Below are 16700 nucleotides of genomic sequence, written 5' to 3'. Positions count from 1 at the left end.
CTTTCTCACTAAAGAACACTAAGGCATAAATAATCCTCCCAAGTACTTTTACCTATAGGACAGATCATACTTGTTCAATATTTAAAAATTCTTTTTAAATTCCCTCTCTAGAATTTATTTTCTAAATCAAATATATAAATCAACATTGTCATTTTAGGTAAACAGAGTAAGGTAAACAGAGTAAGGGTCACTGTCAAGCCAAAATAATCTAAAGATTTAAGAAATCATAATTTTTCTTGATGTATGCTTAAAAACTACATACATACTTTATTAAAAAATGACAAATTATCCCTCTCAGTGCAAAAGAACACTCAAATATTTATACAGAATAAATGAAATAGGGAGTTTGGACTTTTAGCCATGCACCTGCTGTTATACAACTTAGAGGAACCACTACTCTCATTGATAAAACAGGACAAACCAACCTGCCATACTTACTTTATAGAGAAGTTTTATAGTATGAAAGTATATAAAATAGTAGCATAGTTCTGAACTAAGGTCTGTAAGTGGATGCCATATTGTTCCTCTGATCATTCCCCTGCCCAAAATGCCTGACATAGAGCCATCAAGGTACCTGGAAGATGTTTGTAAGGTCTCTCAGATTAAAGAGGTAGTGGAATTTAATAGCTGTGGGTAAAAAGTTCTGTGCCATCATCTGATGGAACGTTATTGTTGCCTGAATCAAAGTGGGGCCACTCCTGAGAATGGCCGGAGAAAATGCTTGCTGCTGGAAATGGAAACTAAGGACCTGGCCATAGATGGTGCTCAGTGCATCCAAGGATGGAAAGTTGAATGCAAACACTGTAAAATGTCTCTGAAAAGAAAAACAAACACAACAGTTACATAAAAGAGGGATCATCATGGTACTAGTAGATCGCAAAATAGGGGTCTATTTTATCTCTTCCTGTATCTGCACTAACTGCCATGCAACTCCGTAGTGCCTTCTGCTGACTCTGATTTGGCCATAAAGACTTGATGGAGCAAATAGAATGAGGTAGGAGAGAGTGTAATACTCACTGTTAGAGACTCGTGTCTTTACAATTGCTTTCTTTCTTTCTTTTTTTTTTTTTTAAAGTTTATTCAGCACAACTTTTTTTTTTTTAAAGGTTTATTTATTTATGCATACAAGAGCAGGGGTACAGGCCAGAGGTGTGGGGGTGAGAGGATTCACCAGCGACAGAGTGGGGAACAGAACAGGCAGACTGACGAAATACATTGCTGAGGGGAGCAGTGCGCGAGACAGGAGAGGTCTGCTGTGCCATGTGGGTTTCTCCCTGGCCGGCCGGGGATAGAACTCGTGCTGCAGAGGTCGTGGATTGCTTCATAGTGCGGTTGCTTTACCTCTTGCACCACCAGGGAGGCCCTACAATTGCTTTCTTAAATCTCTCCCTTCACCATGAACTCCACAAGCATGCTGAAGGATGAGACACATGCAGCAGAGCTGTGTTGTCCAATCACTATAGTCACAGCTACATTACAGCAGCTGAGAGTCAATACCCAGACATATGAATGAGACCAGCCAACATAGGCAGAGTCCACTAGCTGACTCCCGATAAGCGAGTATAAAACACTATACTGCTGTATGTGTGTTGTTGTTGGTAGTGGTTGTTATTATTAAAAAGCTATATGCACATTCAAAAATCTGCACATATTTATAGGGGCTTTTATTCATAACTGTCCAAACTTGGAAGCAACCATGATGTCCTTCAACATGTGAATAAATAAACTGTGGTGCATCTATACAATGATTATTCAGTTATCAAAAGAAACGAGCTACCAAACCATGAAAAGACATGAAGGATTCATAAAATGCACATTTAAGCTAAGTGAAAGAAGCCAATTTGCAAACGCTACTACATGATTCCAACTATATGACATTCTGGAAAAAGAAAAACTATGAAGACAGTGAAAGGATCAGTGGCTGCCAGGGATTCAGAAGGAAGGAGGAGTGAGTATGTAGTAAAACAGGGTATTTTTAGGACAGTGAAACTACTCTGTATGAAACTTGAATGGTGAGTTCTTGTCACGCATTTCCCAAAATCCATAGGATACACAACACAAAGAATTAACCCTAATGTAAATTCTAGACTTTAATAACTATGTTAGCAATATATCAACATTGGCTTATCAATTGTAACAAATGCACCACACTAACGCAATATGTCTACAACTGGCACAGTGAGTTGGAGTGAGGGACTACGAGGGAACTCTGTTAACTGGTCTTTTAAAAAGTCTGTCAACTTTTTAAAAAGCTTACATGCTTAACTAAATGTCCAGTAGACACCCTAATTTGTGAAAGCACCAAGAGGCAATGCACAATGTTTGAGTGTTAGATTTAGAGGTTGTTTGGGAAGAGGCAGTACTCAGTACCCCACCTGTAGTCTGGGATTGACTGTGAAACTGCCCGCCATGGGATTCATGCAGGCAACATACTGACAATTGTGGACTTCCTTGAGCATCGCCTTCTGTCTATCATACCTGGGAGAGAGAAAAAAAGAACCTGAAATCCAACTGGAGAGGACAATCTAGCAAAATTCACCAGTTCACAAAGGGCGTCATTACAAATTGTTTCTGATCTTTACAATCGCTCTGTCATGTTGAGAGACATAAACACTGAAGCTCAGAAAACTGAAGGCTCCATAGCTCCTTTGATACTCAAATTAAGATCAAGAGCTGAGTCAATACATCTTACTGCTTATTGATTCTCACATAACTATTACTGGTGAGAAATACCCACAGCAAGGCTGCAGGTTCTCCCTGGAGTTAAGCAGGGATTGCAGACTGCAATACCTGAGTACTATGAACTAGGTATTCCCCCCAGGGTAAGGTCAAGCTTTTCATCAGCATCTGTGAGTTAATGCTTAAAGAAGACATGATTTGAGCAGATTATGTTTTGATGAATCTTTCAATTCCATTCTTCCAAGATACAAAGTGAAACAATTCCATTTAGGATGATGAAAAGTGAATGAAAGCAAACTCAAAAGCTATTATAGAAAATGCTCTTCAAATGAATAAATTGGGGTAATTCCATTTTAAGTGTTTATTAGTAATAACAACAATCAGATTTCAGCAGAAAATGAAGTATAGAGATTCGCTTACCAGTGTCCATAATCAATATGCTGCCGAATAAGTGTGTGGGGCTGAACAGTGCCATATGAGTCCACTGCAGGCATATTCATATCATCAATAAAATAAACCAATTTTTTATTTCCTCCTGGGCCATAGTTACGACCAGCCTTTTTCTCTAGAGGTTTCTCAAGAATTCCTGAAACAAAAAATCAATTCCATCTACCAATAACAAATAAAAGGTAAACCTGTCCTTAATCCTATTTCTCATTTTCTATCCATTCAACCACTCTATGACTTCAGTATCACCTCTTTCCAAGTTAGAGACTTGTTGCTGGTTACCTTCCTAGCTGTCATGCTCTCCAGTCAATATCCCTCTTATCCCCAGGGGGGCACCTGACCTCTCCTTTTCTGTAGATACATGTCTGTAACTTGTCATCACACTGGCCATCAGATCTGAGACATTGCCGTTGTCTTTCCTCCCCTAAACCCACTCCAGCACATGACCAACTCCCAGTCTCCCTCCTTGAAGACCCCTGCAGAAGAATCTACAAACAGCTCAAGGGGTTGCCCACACCTCTCTTATTTGGTCATCAGAGAGCAGAAGGACAAGAGGACAAGTATGTAGACACTATCCTGGGCATATGTGAAGTTACATTTTTTCACAAGCCCAGATAACTTTGGAAGATAAACTTGATTAAGAAAGAGCGTTGAGAAAAATCACTCTTGGTTGAGTTACTGATGCCAGCAAGAAAACATACTATTAATCTCCACCAATAAAATTAAGAAAATAATAGCAGCAGCACATGGCCATGCACACTGCACAGAAGCCACATTCAGGGCAATTCAACAGGTTTAATAAACTGGACAATAGTTTTTGCTGCCCCTCCCTTCCCCAGAGTATAACTTCATCACTCCGCTGGTCAGAGTGAGAAACCTCCCAATTATCAGCTCTTTTTTTAAAAAAATATTTTATTTATTTATACAAGAACTGGGATACAGGTCAGAGGTGCAGGAGGGTGGGAGGATTCACCAGAGACAGAGTGGGGAGCAGAACAGGCAGACAGACCAAAGACACTGCTGAGGGGAGCAGCAGGTGAGGCAGGAGAGGTCTGCCACGCCATGTGGGTATCTCCCTGGCTGACCGGGAATCAAACCTGCACTGCAGAGGCTGTGGGCAGCTTCACAGCATGGCACTCAACCTGTTGCACCACCAGTATTTCTCCTCTACTCCCCATGTCTATTTGCCTTGCCCTTCCTAACACTGGGAATGACTCCAAATCTGTCATGTTCTTTTGATTACAGTGATATATGTATTCAACAGTTGAAAATTAGTCCCTCGAGAGTGGAGGGACATAGTCAACAGACTTCAAGAAAACAGATGCCAACCAAGAATACTCTATCCCGCAAAGCACTCCTTCCTCTGTGAAGAAAGAATAAGGACCTTCCCAGACAAACAGCTATTAAATTAAACAGCTATTAAATTCCACTACCTCTGGAATGACTAAACCCCCACTCCAAAAAATACTACAAGGAGTCCTAAAGCCAGAACCTCAGAGGGACGAATAACAACAAAAGAAGGCCAAAAAAAAGTTATTAAAAGAATAAATAAATAAAATCAAAGGAAAGACAAACACAATGGCAAATACAGATGCTAACATATCAATATTAACTCTAAATGTAAATGGACTAAACTCTTCAATAAAAAGACACAGAGTCGCAGGCTGGATTAAGAAACAAAACCCAACCTTTTGCTGTCTCCAGGAAACACATTCCGCTACAAAAGATAAAAATAGACTCAAAGTTAAAGGATGGAAAGCAATCCTACAAGCAAATGGACCAAAAAAGAAAGCAGGAACAGCTATACTTATATTAGATAAAACAGATTTCAAACTCAAAAGATAAAAAGAGACCCCAACGGTCACTACATTATGATCAAGGGGACAATACTTCAAGAAGAAATAACACTCATTAACATATATTCACCAAACGAAGGAGCACCAAAATATATCAGACAACTATTGTCATCTCTGAAAACAGACATCAGAGAAAACACATACGTAGTGGGAGACTTCAACACACCACTATCAACAATGGATAGATCAATGAGACAAAAAAATAAGTAAAGACACTAAAGCTCTAAATAAGGATCTAGAGCGCTTGGGCTTAAAGACATCTATAGAACACTAAACCCAAAAAAAAAAAAAAAAACGGAGTAAACATTTTTCTCAAGTGCACATGGATCATTCTCCAGGATCGATCACATGCTGGAACACAAGACAAACATCAACAGATATACCAAGATTGAAATCATATCAACCATCTTTTCTGACCATGAAGGCATCAAACTAGAAATAAACAATAAAAAGAAGGCAAGGAACTCTCCCACCTCATGGAGATTGGAAACCACACTACTGGAAGACCACTGGACTAATGAGGAGATCAAAGAAGAAATTAAAAAATTCTTTGAATTGAAGGACAAGGAGGACACCAATTTCCTAAATGTATGGGATGCAGCAAAAGCAGTAATAAGAGGAAAATATATAGCAATACAGGCTCACATCAAGAAACAAGAAAGAACTCAAAGAAACAACCTAATCTTGAAGCTCAAAGATCTAGAAAAAGAACAACAAAACAAAAAACCCAAAACCAGTAGAAGAAATAATAAAAACCAAAGCAGAAATAAATGAAATTGAAACTAAAAAAACAATCCAAAAGATCAATGAAACCAAGAGCTGGTTCTTTGAAAAAAATCAATAAAATAGACAAACCCCTAGCTAGGCTCACAAAGGAAAAAAGGGAGAAAGCACAAATAAACAGGATCATAAATGAAAGAGGAGAAATCACAACGGACACAGCAGAAATCAAAAGAATAATCAGTAACTATATGAACAGTTATATGGAAACAAGTTCAACAATCTAGAGGAGATGGACAAATTCCTACAACTCTACAATCACCCAAAGCTAGATAAAGAAGAAATAGAACACCTAAACAGAACAATTACAGGCGGCAAAATTGAAATGGTAATCAAAAACCTCCCCAAAAACAAAAGCCCAGGACCTGATGGATTTACAAATGAATTCTACCAAACATTCAGAGACGAATTAGTGCCTATCCTTCACAAACTCTTCCAAAAAATTGAGAAGGAAGGGATAATACCAAACACGTTCTATGAAGCCAATATTACACTAATACCAAAACCGAACAAGGACAACACAAAAAAGGAAAACTACAGGCCAATCTCCCTAATGAACACTGATGCAAAAAATCCTCAATAAAATTTTAGCTACCAGAATTCAACCATGTATCCATAAGATAATTCACCACTACCAAGTAGGATTCATGCCAGGGACACAAGGATTCAACATCCGAAAATCAATCAACGTTATCCAACACATCAACAAAAAGATATACAAAAACCATATGACAATATCAATAGAGGCTGAGAAAGCTTTTGATAAAGTGCAACACCCATTCATGATAAAAGCCCTTGAAATTCTTGGGATAAAAGGAACATACCTCAACATCATAAAGGCCATATATGACAAGCCAACAGCCAGTATCATTCTCAATGGTGGAAAGTTGAAAGCATTTCCATTAAGATCTGGAATAAGACAAGGATGTCCACTCTCACCACTGCTTTTCAATATCATACTGGAAGTCCTGGCCAGAGCAATAAGACAAGAGAAAGACATACAAGGAATCCAAATAGGAAAAGAAGAAGTCAAACTATCACTATTGCAGATGATATGAAATATACAGAGAGAACCCCAAAAACTCCACAGAAAAACTAATTCAACTCATCAATCAGTTCAGTAAAGTGGCAGGATACAAAATCAACATGCAAAAGTCAGTAGCCTTCCTATACATAAACAATAAATCTGAAGAAGAAGAAATCAAAAAAACCATCTCTTTTATCATCGAAACAAAAAAAAATCAAATACTTGGGAATAAATCTAACAAAAGAGGTAAAGGACCTATACAAAGAAAACTATAAAACACTGTTAAAAGAAATAGAAGAAGACACAAAGAAATGGAAAGACATCTCCTGCTCATGAATTGGAAGAATAAACATTATTAAAATGGCCATCCAACCAAAAGCAATATACAGATTCAATGCTATTCCAATCAAAATTTCAATGTCATTCTTTAAAGAAATAGAACAATTATTGATGAGACTCATATGGAATCACCAAAAACCCCGAATAACCAAAGCTCTCCTGAAAAAAAAAAAGAAGGGAATGGAGGCATCATACTCCCAGACTTCAAACTATACTACAAAGCCATAATCATCAAAACTGCATGGTATTGGAACAAGAACAGACACACAGACCAATGGAATTGAATAGAAAATCCAGAAATAAACCCACAGATTTATAGTCAACTAATCTTTGACAAAGGAGCAAAGAATATGCATTGGAGCAAAGAAAGTTTGTTCAATAAATGGTGCTGTGAAAATTGGGTTGTTACATGCAAAAGAATGAAGCTTGACTACTACCTCATACCATACACAAAAATCAACTCAAAATGGATTAAAGAACTAGACATAAGACCTGAAACCATAAAATACATAGAAGGAAATATAGGCGAAACACTACGTGATATGCACATCAAAGACATCTTTACAGACACATCACCCAAAGCAGTGATAGTGAAGGCAAAGATAAACAGCTGGGACTACCTCAAATTAAAGAGCTTCTGCACAGCAAAAGAGACAATAACAAAAACAAAGAGAAATCCCACCGACTGGGAGAACATTTTTGCACACAACACTAATGATAAAGGACTGATCACAAAAATCTACAAAGAGCTGATGAGACTCAACAACAAAGAAAATAATCCTGTCAAAAAATGGGCAGAAGAGCTAAAAAGAAACTTCTCTGAAGAGGAAATGCAAATGGCCAAAAGGCATATGAAAAAATGTTCAACATCACTTGTAATCAGGGAAATGTAAATCAAAACCACCATGAGATACCATCTTACACCAGTGAGAATGGCACATATTAAAAAAACTAGCAACAACAAATGTTGGCGAGGATGTGGAGAAAAAGGAACTCTCCTGCACTCTTGGTGGGAGTGCAAATTGGTCCAACCACTATGGAGAGCTGTGTGGAGATTTCTGGACCTACTAAACATAGAGCTTCCATATGATCCAGCCGTTCCACTCCTAGGTATTTACCCAAAGGACACAGAAACATCAATTCCAAAGAACACCTGCACCCCTATGTTTATAGCAGCACTGTTTACAATAGCTAAGCTTTGGAAACAACCCAAATGCCCAAAAATAGATGACTGGATCAAGAAGATGTGGTACATATACACCATGGAATATTACTCAGCATTCAAAAAAGATAAACACATGCAATTTGCAGCAACATGGATGGAGCTGGAAGGGATCTTGCTCAGTGAAATAAGCCAGAAAGAAAAAGAAAAATACCAGATGGTCTCACTCATAGCAGGAATCTAGAAAACTTAAATAAGGGACCAGGAAAATGAATAACTATAAGAAAGTGAAAATCAAAATCAACAAAAAACTATGAACCAGAGACACTCTATGGAGGGTGAGGGGCGGGGAGGGGAGGAATTGGGGTCTAAATAAGGGTGTTACAATTGTATGGGGAATATAAAAATAAAATTTATTTTAAAAAAAAAAAGAAAATTAGTCTCCCCATTCTTCTAAGAATTAATAGCTCATGGCCTATCATTTCATCAATGTAGTCTTAATAAATGTTTACCTTACCTAAGAAAGCACCCTGAGCCCTTTTCCTGTGGTATAAGGGTTCCACTGACCTGATTAAAGGTAACCAAATGGTATAGAGGGAAGCAATAAACATGGCTGATGTAAATTCTTGCTATTCTGAACAGTAATATCCTAAATGAGGTGATAAATGATTAAAAGTAGAAATCACAATATTTAGCAAAGTATACTACCAAAAACAGTGATAAGTAACAACTCGTTTGAGACCTAATCAAAATGTCTAAAGCCTAGAAAGCATAAAAATCTTAACAGTTTCAGACAATTATAAATCAGAGACATACTACAGGGGAAGGGGAGAGGAATCAGAGGGAGGGAGGGAGGAGCACAGGGGACTGAGGTGACTGTGCACGGGTGTATTGGGGAAGGAAACTCTATGGGGACTACACCTGAGCGGGTAGGGGGAAGCAAGTATTGTTTAAAAATGAACAATGATATAAAAATAAAAAAAATTAATAAAAAAATTTAAAAAAACTTAAGAGTTTCTGATCTCATTTCTGAATACAAACTGGAGAAACACTTACTTTGCAGAACTGCAGATGTTGTGTAGTAGTTGAAAGGCACGCGGGACACGATGTAACCCTCAGGGAGACTTGCTAGCGCATCACCGACAAAGACTGTTTTTCCTACCCCAGCATTTCCTACCAGCATTAGTGGCTGTCCTCTCTTCAGCAACAACTCTGTGAAGTACCTAAGACGAGTTGTCTCTGATGTGGGAACCAGAACTCTCTGGAGGAGGGTGGAATGGAGGGGAGAATGAGATAGAAGTCAGAGAGACAGGCATTCCAAAATTTTATGTCTGATCCGACACAGTAACTTTATTTTTTTTTTTAATTTTATCTACATAATATACACAGCCTTGATGAACGTAAGTACCTTCGTTTAATCATATAAGAGTAATTTCTGTTTGTTTTTTTTCAGATTTATTGTTTATTTATACAATAGCTGGGGTATGGGCCAGATGCGCGGGAGGGTGAAAGGATTCACCAGAGACAGATTGGGGAGCAGAACAGGCAGACAGACTGACAGCACTGCTGAGGGGAGCAGCAGGAGAGGTCTGCTGCGCCTTGTAGGAATCTCTCTGGCTGGCCAGGAATCGAACCAGCTAGCAGAGGCTGCGGACAGCTTCACAGCACTGCACACTAACCCACTGCGCCACCAGGGAGGTAATATCCTAGATGAGGATATCACACAGTACCTTTAGAATTGAGACCCAAAGAAGCCTTAGTTCAATCAACATCCATTGGGGAGATGGATGTTGAACTGACAGAGTTCAGATTTCACAGCTTAAGGAGAGCAACTGGGTAGTTCCCTCAAAGTGTTACAGCATAAGCAACAGGTTTATTTTTTCCCATCTAAGTACCAGCATTCAAGTTTCCCTACAAGGGTAGACCCTGTCCAACCATGGGTTAGGTAGACGTTTAAGAAACTGTCCATCACTCTTTAGGGCTGACCAAATATTTGCAAAGTCAGGTTGCACAAAGGAAAATTGGTATCAAAACCTTTGTCTGGTAAATGACAAGGGCATAATCCACATTGGAGCTCAGCATAGCAAGAGATCAGTTCAGGGCAAAACAGTGACTTTAATTTTTGTGGAACATTCCCAAGTCGAAAGGACATTTGAAAGATATTGCGTACTGTTTTGTTATGAAAATTTTGTACTTATTGGTTATTTATTTACCTACTACATTTTTTAAAAGATTTATTTGTTTGTTTGTTTGTTTGTTTGTTTATTTATTTATTCAAGCACTGGGTACAGTCAGAAGCGCGGGAGGGTGAAAGAATTCACCAGAGCCAGAGCAGGGAGTAGAGCAGGCAGAAGGACCGAAGTACACTGCTGAGGGGAGCAGCGGGCGGCAGGAGAGGTCTGCACACCATGTGGGACCCTCCTCCGGTGGCCAGGGAGCAGCCGGGGATCGAACCGGTGCTGCAGAGGCTGCAGGCAGCTTCGCAACCCAGTGCTCAACCACTGCGCCACCAGGGAGGCCCACCTACTACATTTTTAAAAAAATATTTATTTACTTATGCATACAAGAACTGGGGTACAGGCCAGAGGTGTGGGGGGGTGAGAGGATTCACCAGAGACAGAGTGGGGAACAGAACAGGCAGATCTACTGAAATACACTGCTGAGGGGAGCAGCGGGTGAGACAGGAGAGGTCTGCTGTGCCATGTGGGTCATCTCCCTGGCTGGGGATTAAACTGGTGCTGCAGTGGCTGTGGACAGCTTCACTGGTTGTGTCTTAACCCCTTGAGCCACCAGGGAGGCCCTTACCTACAACATTTTTGCACAAAGAATTTGAGGTAGCTTACAGCAATATAATTAAATGAAGGATAAAGATAAACAGAAATCAGACTTGGAGAACAAAGACTAAAATATAAGACAGGACAAGGGGTAGTAGATGTGAACACATAGGAATAGATCCTGCACAATGACTCAGAGCCAACATTTCTGTGTATTCCTTTATGGCCAAGTTAAAAAAGGGGTAAACTTCATATGAGTCTCATGTTGCTCATAAGGAAAATTCTGTAATGGATAAAATTCTTCCCTACTTGGATGGCTTATACTGAATACTACTGAGTATTTTATAGGTGATTCAGGATGATCATTCCATTAGAAACATTTATTCTTAAACTTTGTTTTGATTCAGGGACACTCTCAGGGCTTCCTTTCTGAAAGCTTCCTTTCTGCTAGGTGTTATGGATTGAATTTTATTCTTCTCAAATTCATGTGGAAGCCCTAACCCTAGTGCCTCAGAAATGTGACTGTATTTGGAGATTGGGTCTCTAAAGGGGTGATAAAGTTAAAATGACACTGACAGAGTAGGTCCTAACCCACTCTGATAAATATGGGATAAAAGGAGGATATTTGGACACAGTGTGTCCACAGATGCATGTGCATAGAGGAAAGACCAGGTGAGGGACTGTGAAAGGCAGATCTGCAAGCCAAGGAGCAAGGTCTCAGGGGAAACCACCCCTGTTGCCATTTTGGTCCTGAACTTTCAGCCTTCACAACTATGGGAAAAGACATTTCTAATGTTGAAACACCCAGTCTATGATGCCTTGTTATGGCAGTGCAGTGATGCAAGCAGAGTTTTCCCCTGTTACAAAATGACTGCTCTCTTTATAGCAAAGGAGATTTTAGGGGAAAACACCATGTGAAGACTGGAGTTATAGTGCCACAAATGAACACCAAGAGTTCCCCCAATCCAGCAGACATTAGGTGAGAGGCATGAAACAGATTCACTCTTTGTCAAGCCTGTTGACACCTTGATTTTGAACTTCTGGCCTCCAGATGTGTGAGTTGATACAGTTCTGTTCTTTAAGTCACCTAGTTTGGGAAGCCAGCTGCAGGACATGACTCTACATAGGGTTTTCTCTCATTGACACTAGCTGTCTCCCAATTAATGAGTTAGAAACCACTTATGTCCTACTCACAGAGCACTACTTGAAATAAGCAGTTCTAAAATGAATTAAATGATTTTGAGAAAGAAATATAATAAAAGGAGGATGGAATAAGGCAGAATAAGATGATTAAAGAATAATTTGACATAGAGAAATATAGAAGGACAACTCAAGAAGAGAAACTAAAAAAGAGAGAGAGAAAGACTCATTTAGATTTTGTCAGTACCATGTCAATCTGAAACATGAAGAGACTAAACAAATTCATATTATGCTTTGTGGGGTAAAGGCAAAAGTGTATATGAAAGTGCTAAGAAATTACAATAAGGTCAGAAATAAAAATCAAAGAACAGGAATATGCTTCCAATTGCCATGAAACTCACAAAGTTTCTCAGAAAATATTAAAAAAACTATTAGCACAGCAATAAGTTTAAAAAAAAGAGGTTTGCAGACATATAATAGCCACCTTACTAATCATTCCTATAACTGTGATTCTTCTCTTCCAGGAAATGTTTTCCATGCTTAGTGAATCAACACAATTATTTATCCATCAAGAAGAAGTAATTTGCAAAACAAAAAAGGAGGGAGGGGCCTCAAACCAGCACACTCTGTCTTGAAAATTACTGTTCTCAACCACCTACCTGCAGAGGTACATCTGGATCCATAGTAAATTTTGGAATTTTATCAGTCCAAGGCAAGAATTTCTTAGTTTTGTGGTCCAGATAATAATCAAAGATTGTTCCCTGGGATGGAAACTTCACTGCTTTCATCTCCTTATGCCACCACCGGCTGAATTCAGCTTGATAACCAGAAAGCTAAGAAGAACAAGAGCAATCCTTATTGAAGACTTAAAAAGCAATTTTGGAAACATAAAAAGCCCCTTCTAATCCTGCTCATCACATACAGTTGTCAGCATACACAGTCATAATTACAAATGGGATTTAGTAACAAACCCAGGAAAAGTAAGTAGAAATAAGTTAACAAACACTGCTATCAGAGAAGTAGAAAGCTGCAACTGTAATATACCCATCAGGTACAAATTTTCTGGAATAATTAGTAACATAAAAAATAAGGTAAGGCTAGATGAATTTTAAATTACCCCTGGGTTATTCAATTTAACAATGAGCTATCATGCAAATTAGCATGCTAGATACAAATACTGGCACTGAGTTCTACCATTGTTTGTATAAATTCACAGTAAAAGGAGAAAAATCAGAACAATGGAGTGCCTTTTAAAAAAAGGCAAAGTTTGATTTAAATACTATTGTTTATTTTGAGCTTATTGCACTTTTGGATGCTCTGGTGTTATAATACCTTTTCCTTTATAAAACCATGATGATGATAATCATTTGTTTTTATAAATGCCCTCTGAAAAGCAAACAGCTGATAACCCTACTTCCTTCAAATTGCTATTGAAATATTGTTGACCTTGAAATTCTAAATCCGGGACACCCTGCCACTAGGGATAAAGGTATGAAGACATGCTGGGCCTTCGTTTTCTACCAGGGCGTAAGGAGTAGTGTAGGCGGGAAGCCCATCTCCTCTGGAGAGGATGATGGGGGCAAGAACAGGCTCTGCACAGCAGAAAGTGCTTCTTTTATAAAGTGAAAGGTACAAGTCCCTTGCTGCGAGACCAGAATATGGAAAATAGATGAGGGGAAATAACAACTGTGTACAGAAAGTAACAGGCCCTCCCTATATTCACAGGATGACCTGGCCTAATGAGTTTGGTAAACTCCAAAAATTGTGTGTGTCCACTGCATCCTGCAAACTCATACTTATCTGGGATGTTAATTCCCATTCTTTGCCAAAGGAAAACTTAAACCTACTTTTACTTTCAGGTTCTATGTCCTTGGCCTGTGACCCACTTTGTGTACTAGTTGAGGACACACATGAGGAGAGACATTTTGGATGGCTGGAGGCAAGCAATAATCCAGGCCCAGAGTAGGGATCAGCCCCAGCAGGGAGTGCCTGTTCCACCACCTTTAGCCCCAGCTGACTGCTTACCCTACACACTACCACTCATGCACTCTGGACATTAGCACCATTTAAGTTATTTTCAGACTGGTGGCAAAGGATGCTTATAAAGCTAGTCTTAAAGTTAGTTCAGAAATATTTATCTGGAACCATTCTCTGTAGGCAGAATATCAATGACTTCTACCTGACATCAAAATCTGTTTTACTTAAGCACTACATCAGCAAATATTTTGGTGACAAATCTTTGATTCATTATTTCACTCAATTAAAACCTATTTATTCTACAGTGGGAAAGAGAACCCAGAGTTTCTGCCCTCACTGAGTTTATGGGGAAGACAGCGGTGGACACAGGGGAAGCACAGTGGAAGCGCTGGTTAAGCCAGTAATGCAGAGATAAACAGGTGCCTCGAAAGCAAAGCGTGTTGTGAGAATGATGGGAATAAATCTATTGTAACTGGACATACAGGAAAGCCATCTTTGAAAACAGGTGCTTATTGGAAGGGGGCAGGGATAATTCTGGAAAGCAGGAAGAGGCCAGTATGGGCAAGGACCCTGCTGGTGCAGTTTTCTTGATGGGGGCCAGGAGGTGGGGGAGCAGTGGGGAGGGAGTGACAGGGGAAGAAGCAGGGAAAGGGAGTCAGAGCCAGAGCCTCAGAAATAGCACTAAAACTTTTTATCTTACAGGCAACAGTAATGCAATAAAGTAACTTAAACTCTGAAGTTTATCATATATTTCAAATGACAATTTGAAAAAAGCCACACTGGGTTACTGAGTGAAAAACAGATTATGGAACCAGTGAAGAAGCAGAAAGACCAGTGAAGAGGTGACTTCAGATGCTTGGTGAAGAGTGATAATGACAGATAACCTCCTTGGTTTAGTGAAAGCAGACAGGAGGCCTGTGTTGGAAGTTGTCAGCAATCATCTGGATTGAGAACTCAGGTTCTGAGTCAGAGTGCAGCAGTTTGAACCTGGCTCAGGTATCTGTTAGCTGTCTGGTTGTTAGCTGTCTGGTCTCAAGCAGGCCTTATCAAACCTTAAGTTCCTTATTTATAAAAGGAGAAGAATAGCTGTACATGTCCAGGCATGTTTTATTTTTTGGTTGAAGATTCATGAGATCACCTGGGGAAAGCCCTAAAAACATTCCCTGATAGACTGCAGATACTCAAACTTGTTGGGTAGACAAAAGGCTATTCTAACAATATTTCTTGTGTTGCCTGCTTTACTCATGTGCACACTCCATATTCATTCTCTTCATAGTTCTCTCATGAATGTTTCCTAGAGAATTTTCAAAAACTTGATGACAATGACATCGAAAGTTACTTAGTTAGAGAGCACCTGGGAGAGAAAGGTCCCAGTGTGACACCCAACTTTTGGCTTAGACAACTGGGTACGAGGTTTCCATGTTTGCAAATTGTGAAGACAGAAAGAGGATCAGCTGATAGGAATGTGAGGGCTATGACTGGGAATAGAAGGATCCCAGCTGTCCATTTTCCTCATACAATTTTACCTGGGTTTATAGTCCTGAAAAAGAAAAACTCTGTGAATAACAAACAAGGGGAAGAAGAAAAACAAAAAAAACATGGGGGTGGGAGATTCTGCATGTGGCCTCTGTGAATGAGAAATGCACACATTGTAAACTGTGCCTTCAAGGAAAACCACATGAAGCCACCCAACAACGATGCTTGATTCTTACATAGGCAGTTCTTTAGAAGCACTTGGAAATTACAGGAGAAAAACTGGCTTCTGAGAAGGGTTGAAATAAAATCTAGGATGCCATGTGAACACCAAATTTATTTATAGGTATGATTTGTGGTAACCTAGAAACAAGAAGTGGAACTGCCCACAGGTTAGCACAAACATGTATTTTAGGACCTGCAGCCAGTAAACCGAGGGAAATGTGGGTCACTCTTGGCTGTGATGCCTTCCTGTGTAAATCCCTGTTTATATCTTCAAACACTTAGGGAAGCTCAAGAAATGTGTGCCATCTAATTTTAATGCAAAGATTCAGTGGCATCTGTGCAAATACTATGGTCACAAGAAGTTGGGAGACACCATAGGTGTGGAGACAATGAATGTGGATAAGAATCCTTGTGTCATTTCCTGTCAGTGCAACTTTGGTCAAGTTAGATCTCTCTCTGAGCTTCACTTAATCTGCACAATGAGATTAAGTAATTACTATAAAGATAACAATGAAAAATTACTATAAACAATGGAAAATCTATATAGAGAGGTATATGGTAGATATAAGACTTAGAAATTTGCACGAATTTCTAAAGTTAAAAAACTCCCACTTTGTACTTTGGCAAGTCTAAGCAGAGTATGTGTGTGTGCGTGTGTGTGTGCACGCGTGCGGGCGCATGTACTTGTTCAAGTTCTTTTCTCAAGAGTTTGCTCAAAAGAATTCACAGAATCCACAAATGGGCTAAGACACGAATGTGCAGACATGATAGCTTCACTTTAAGCCAAAGTAAAGACCAGTGGAAAGGAATGGGTCCTGGTT

The 16700-nt window shown here is 39.3% G+C and overlaps 1 protein-coding gene across 1 annotated transcript in view; it reads right to left on the bottom strand.

Moving 5' to 3' along the window:
- DNAH11 (dynein axonemal heavy chain 11) overlaps positions 1-16700 on the bottom strand; it is a 304261-nt gene that overhangs the window by 136917 nt on the left and 150644 nt on the right. Inside the window, 5 exon segments of the mRNA XM_037508957.2 lie at positions 575-814; positions 2376-2478; positions 3100-3265; positions 9347-9551; positions 12864-13037. Of these exon segments, the coding sequence (XP_037364854.1) occupies positions 575-814; positions 2376-2478; positions 3100-3265; positions 9347-9551; positions 12864-13037 (888 nt within the window).

The sequence above is a fragment of the Talpa occidentalis genome, unplaced genomic scaffold (assembly GCF_014898055.3).
Source record: "Talpa occidentalis isolate TD23 unplaced genomic scaffold, MPIMG_talOcc4v2.1, whole genome shotgun sequence".
NCBI classification, from domain to species: domain Eukaryota; kingdom Metazoa; phylum Chordata; class Mammalia; order Eulipotyphla; family Talpidae; genus Talpa; species Talpa occidentalis.
Note: the sequence above shows the minus strand (reverse complement) of the source record. Positions and strands in the feature narration are given on the sequence as shown.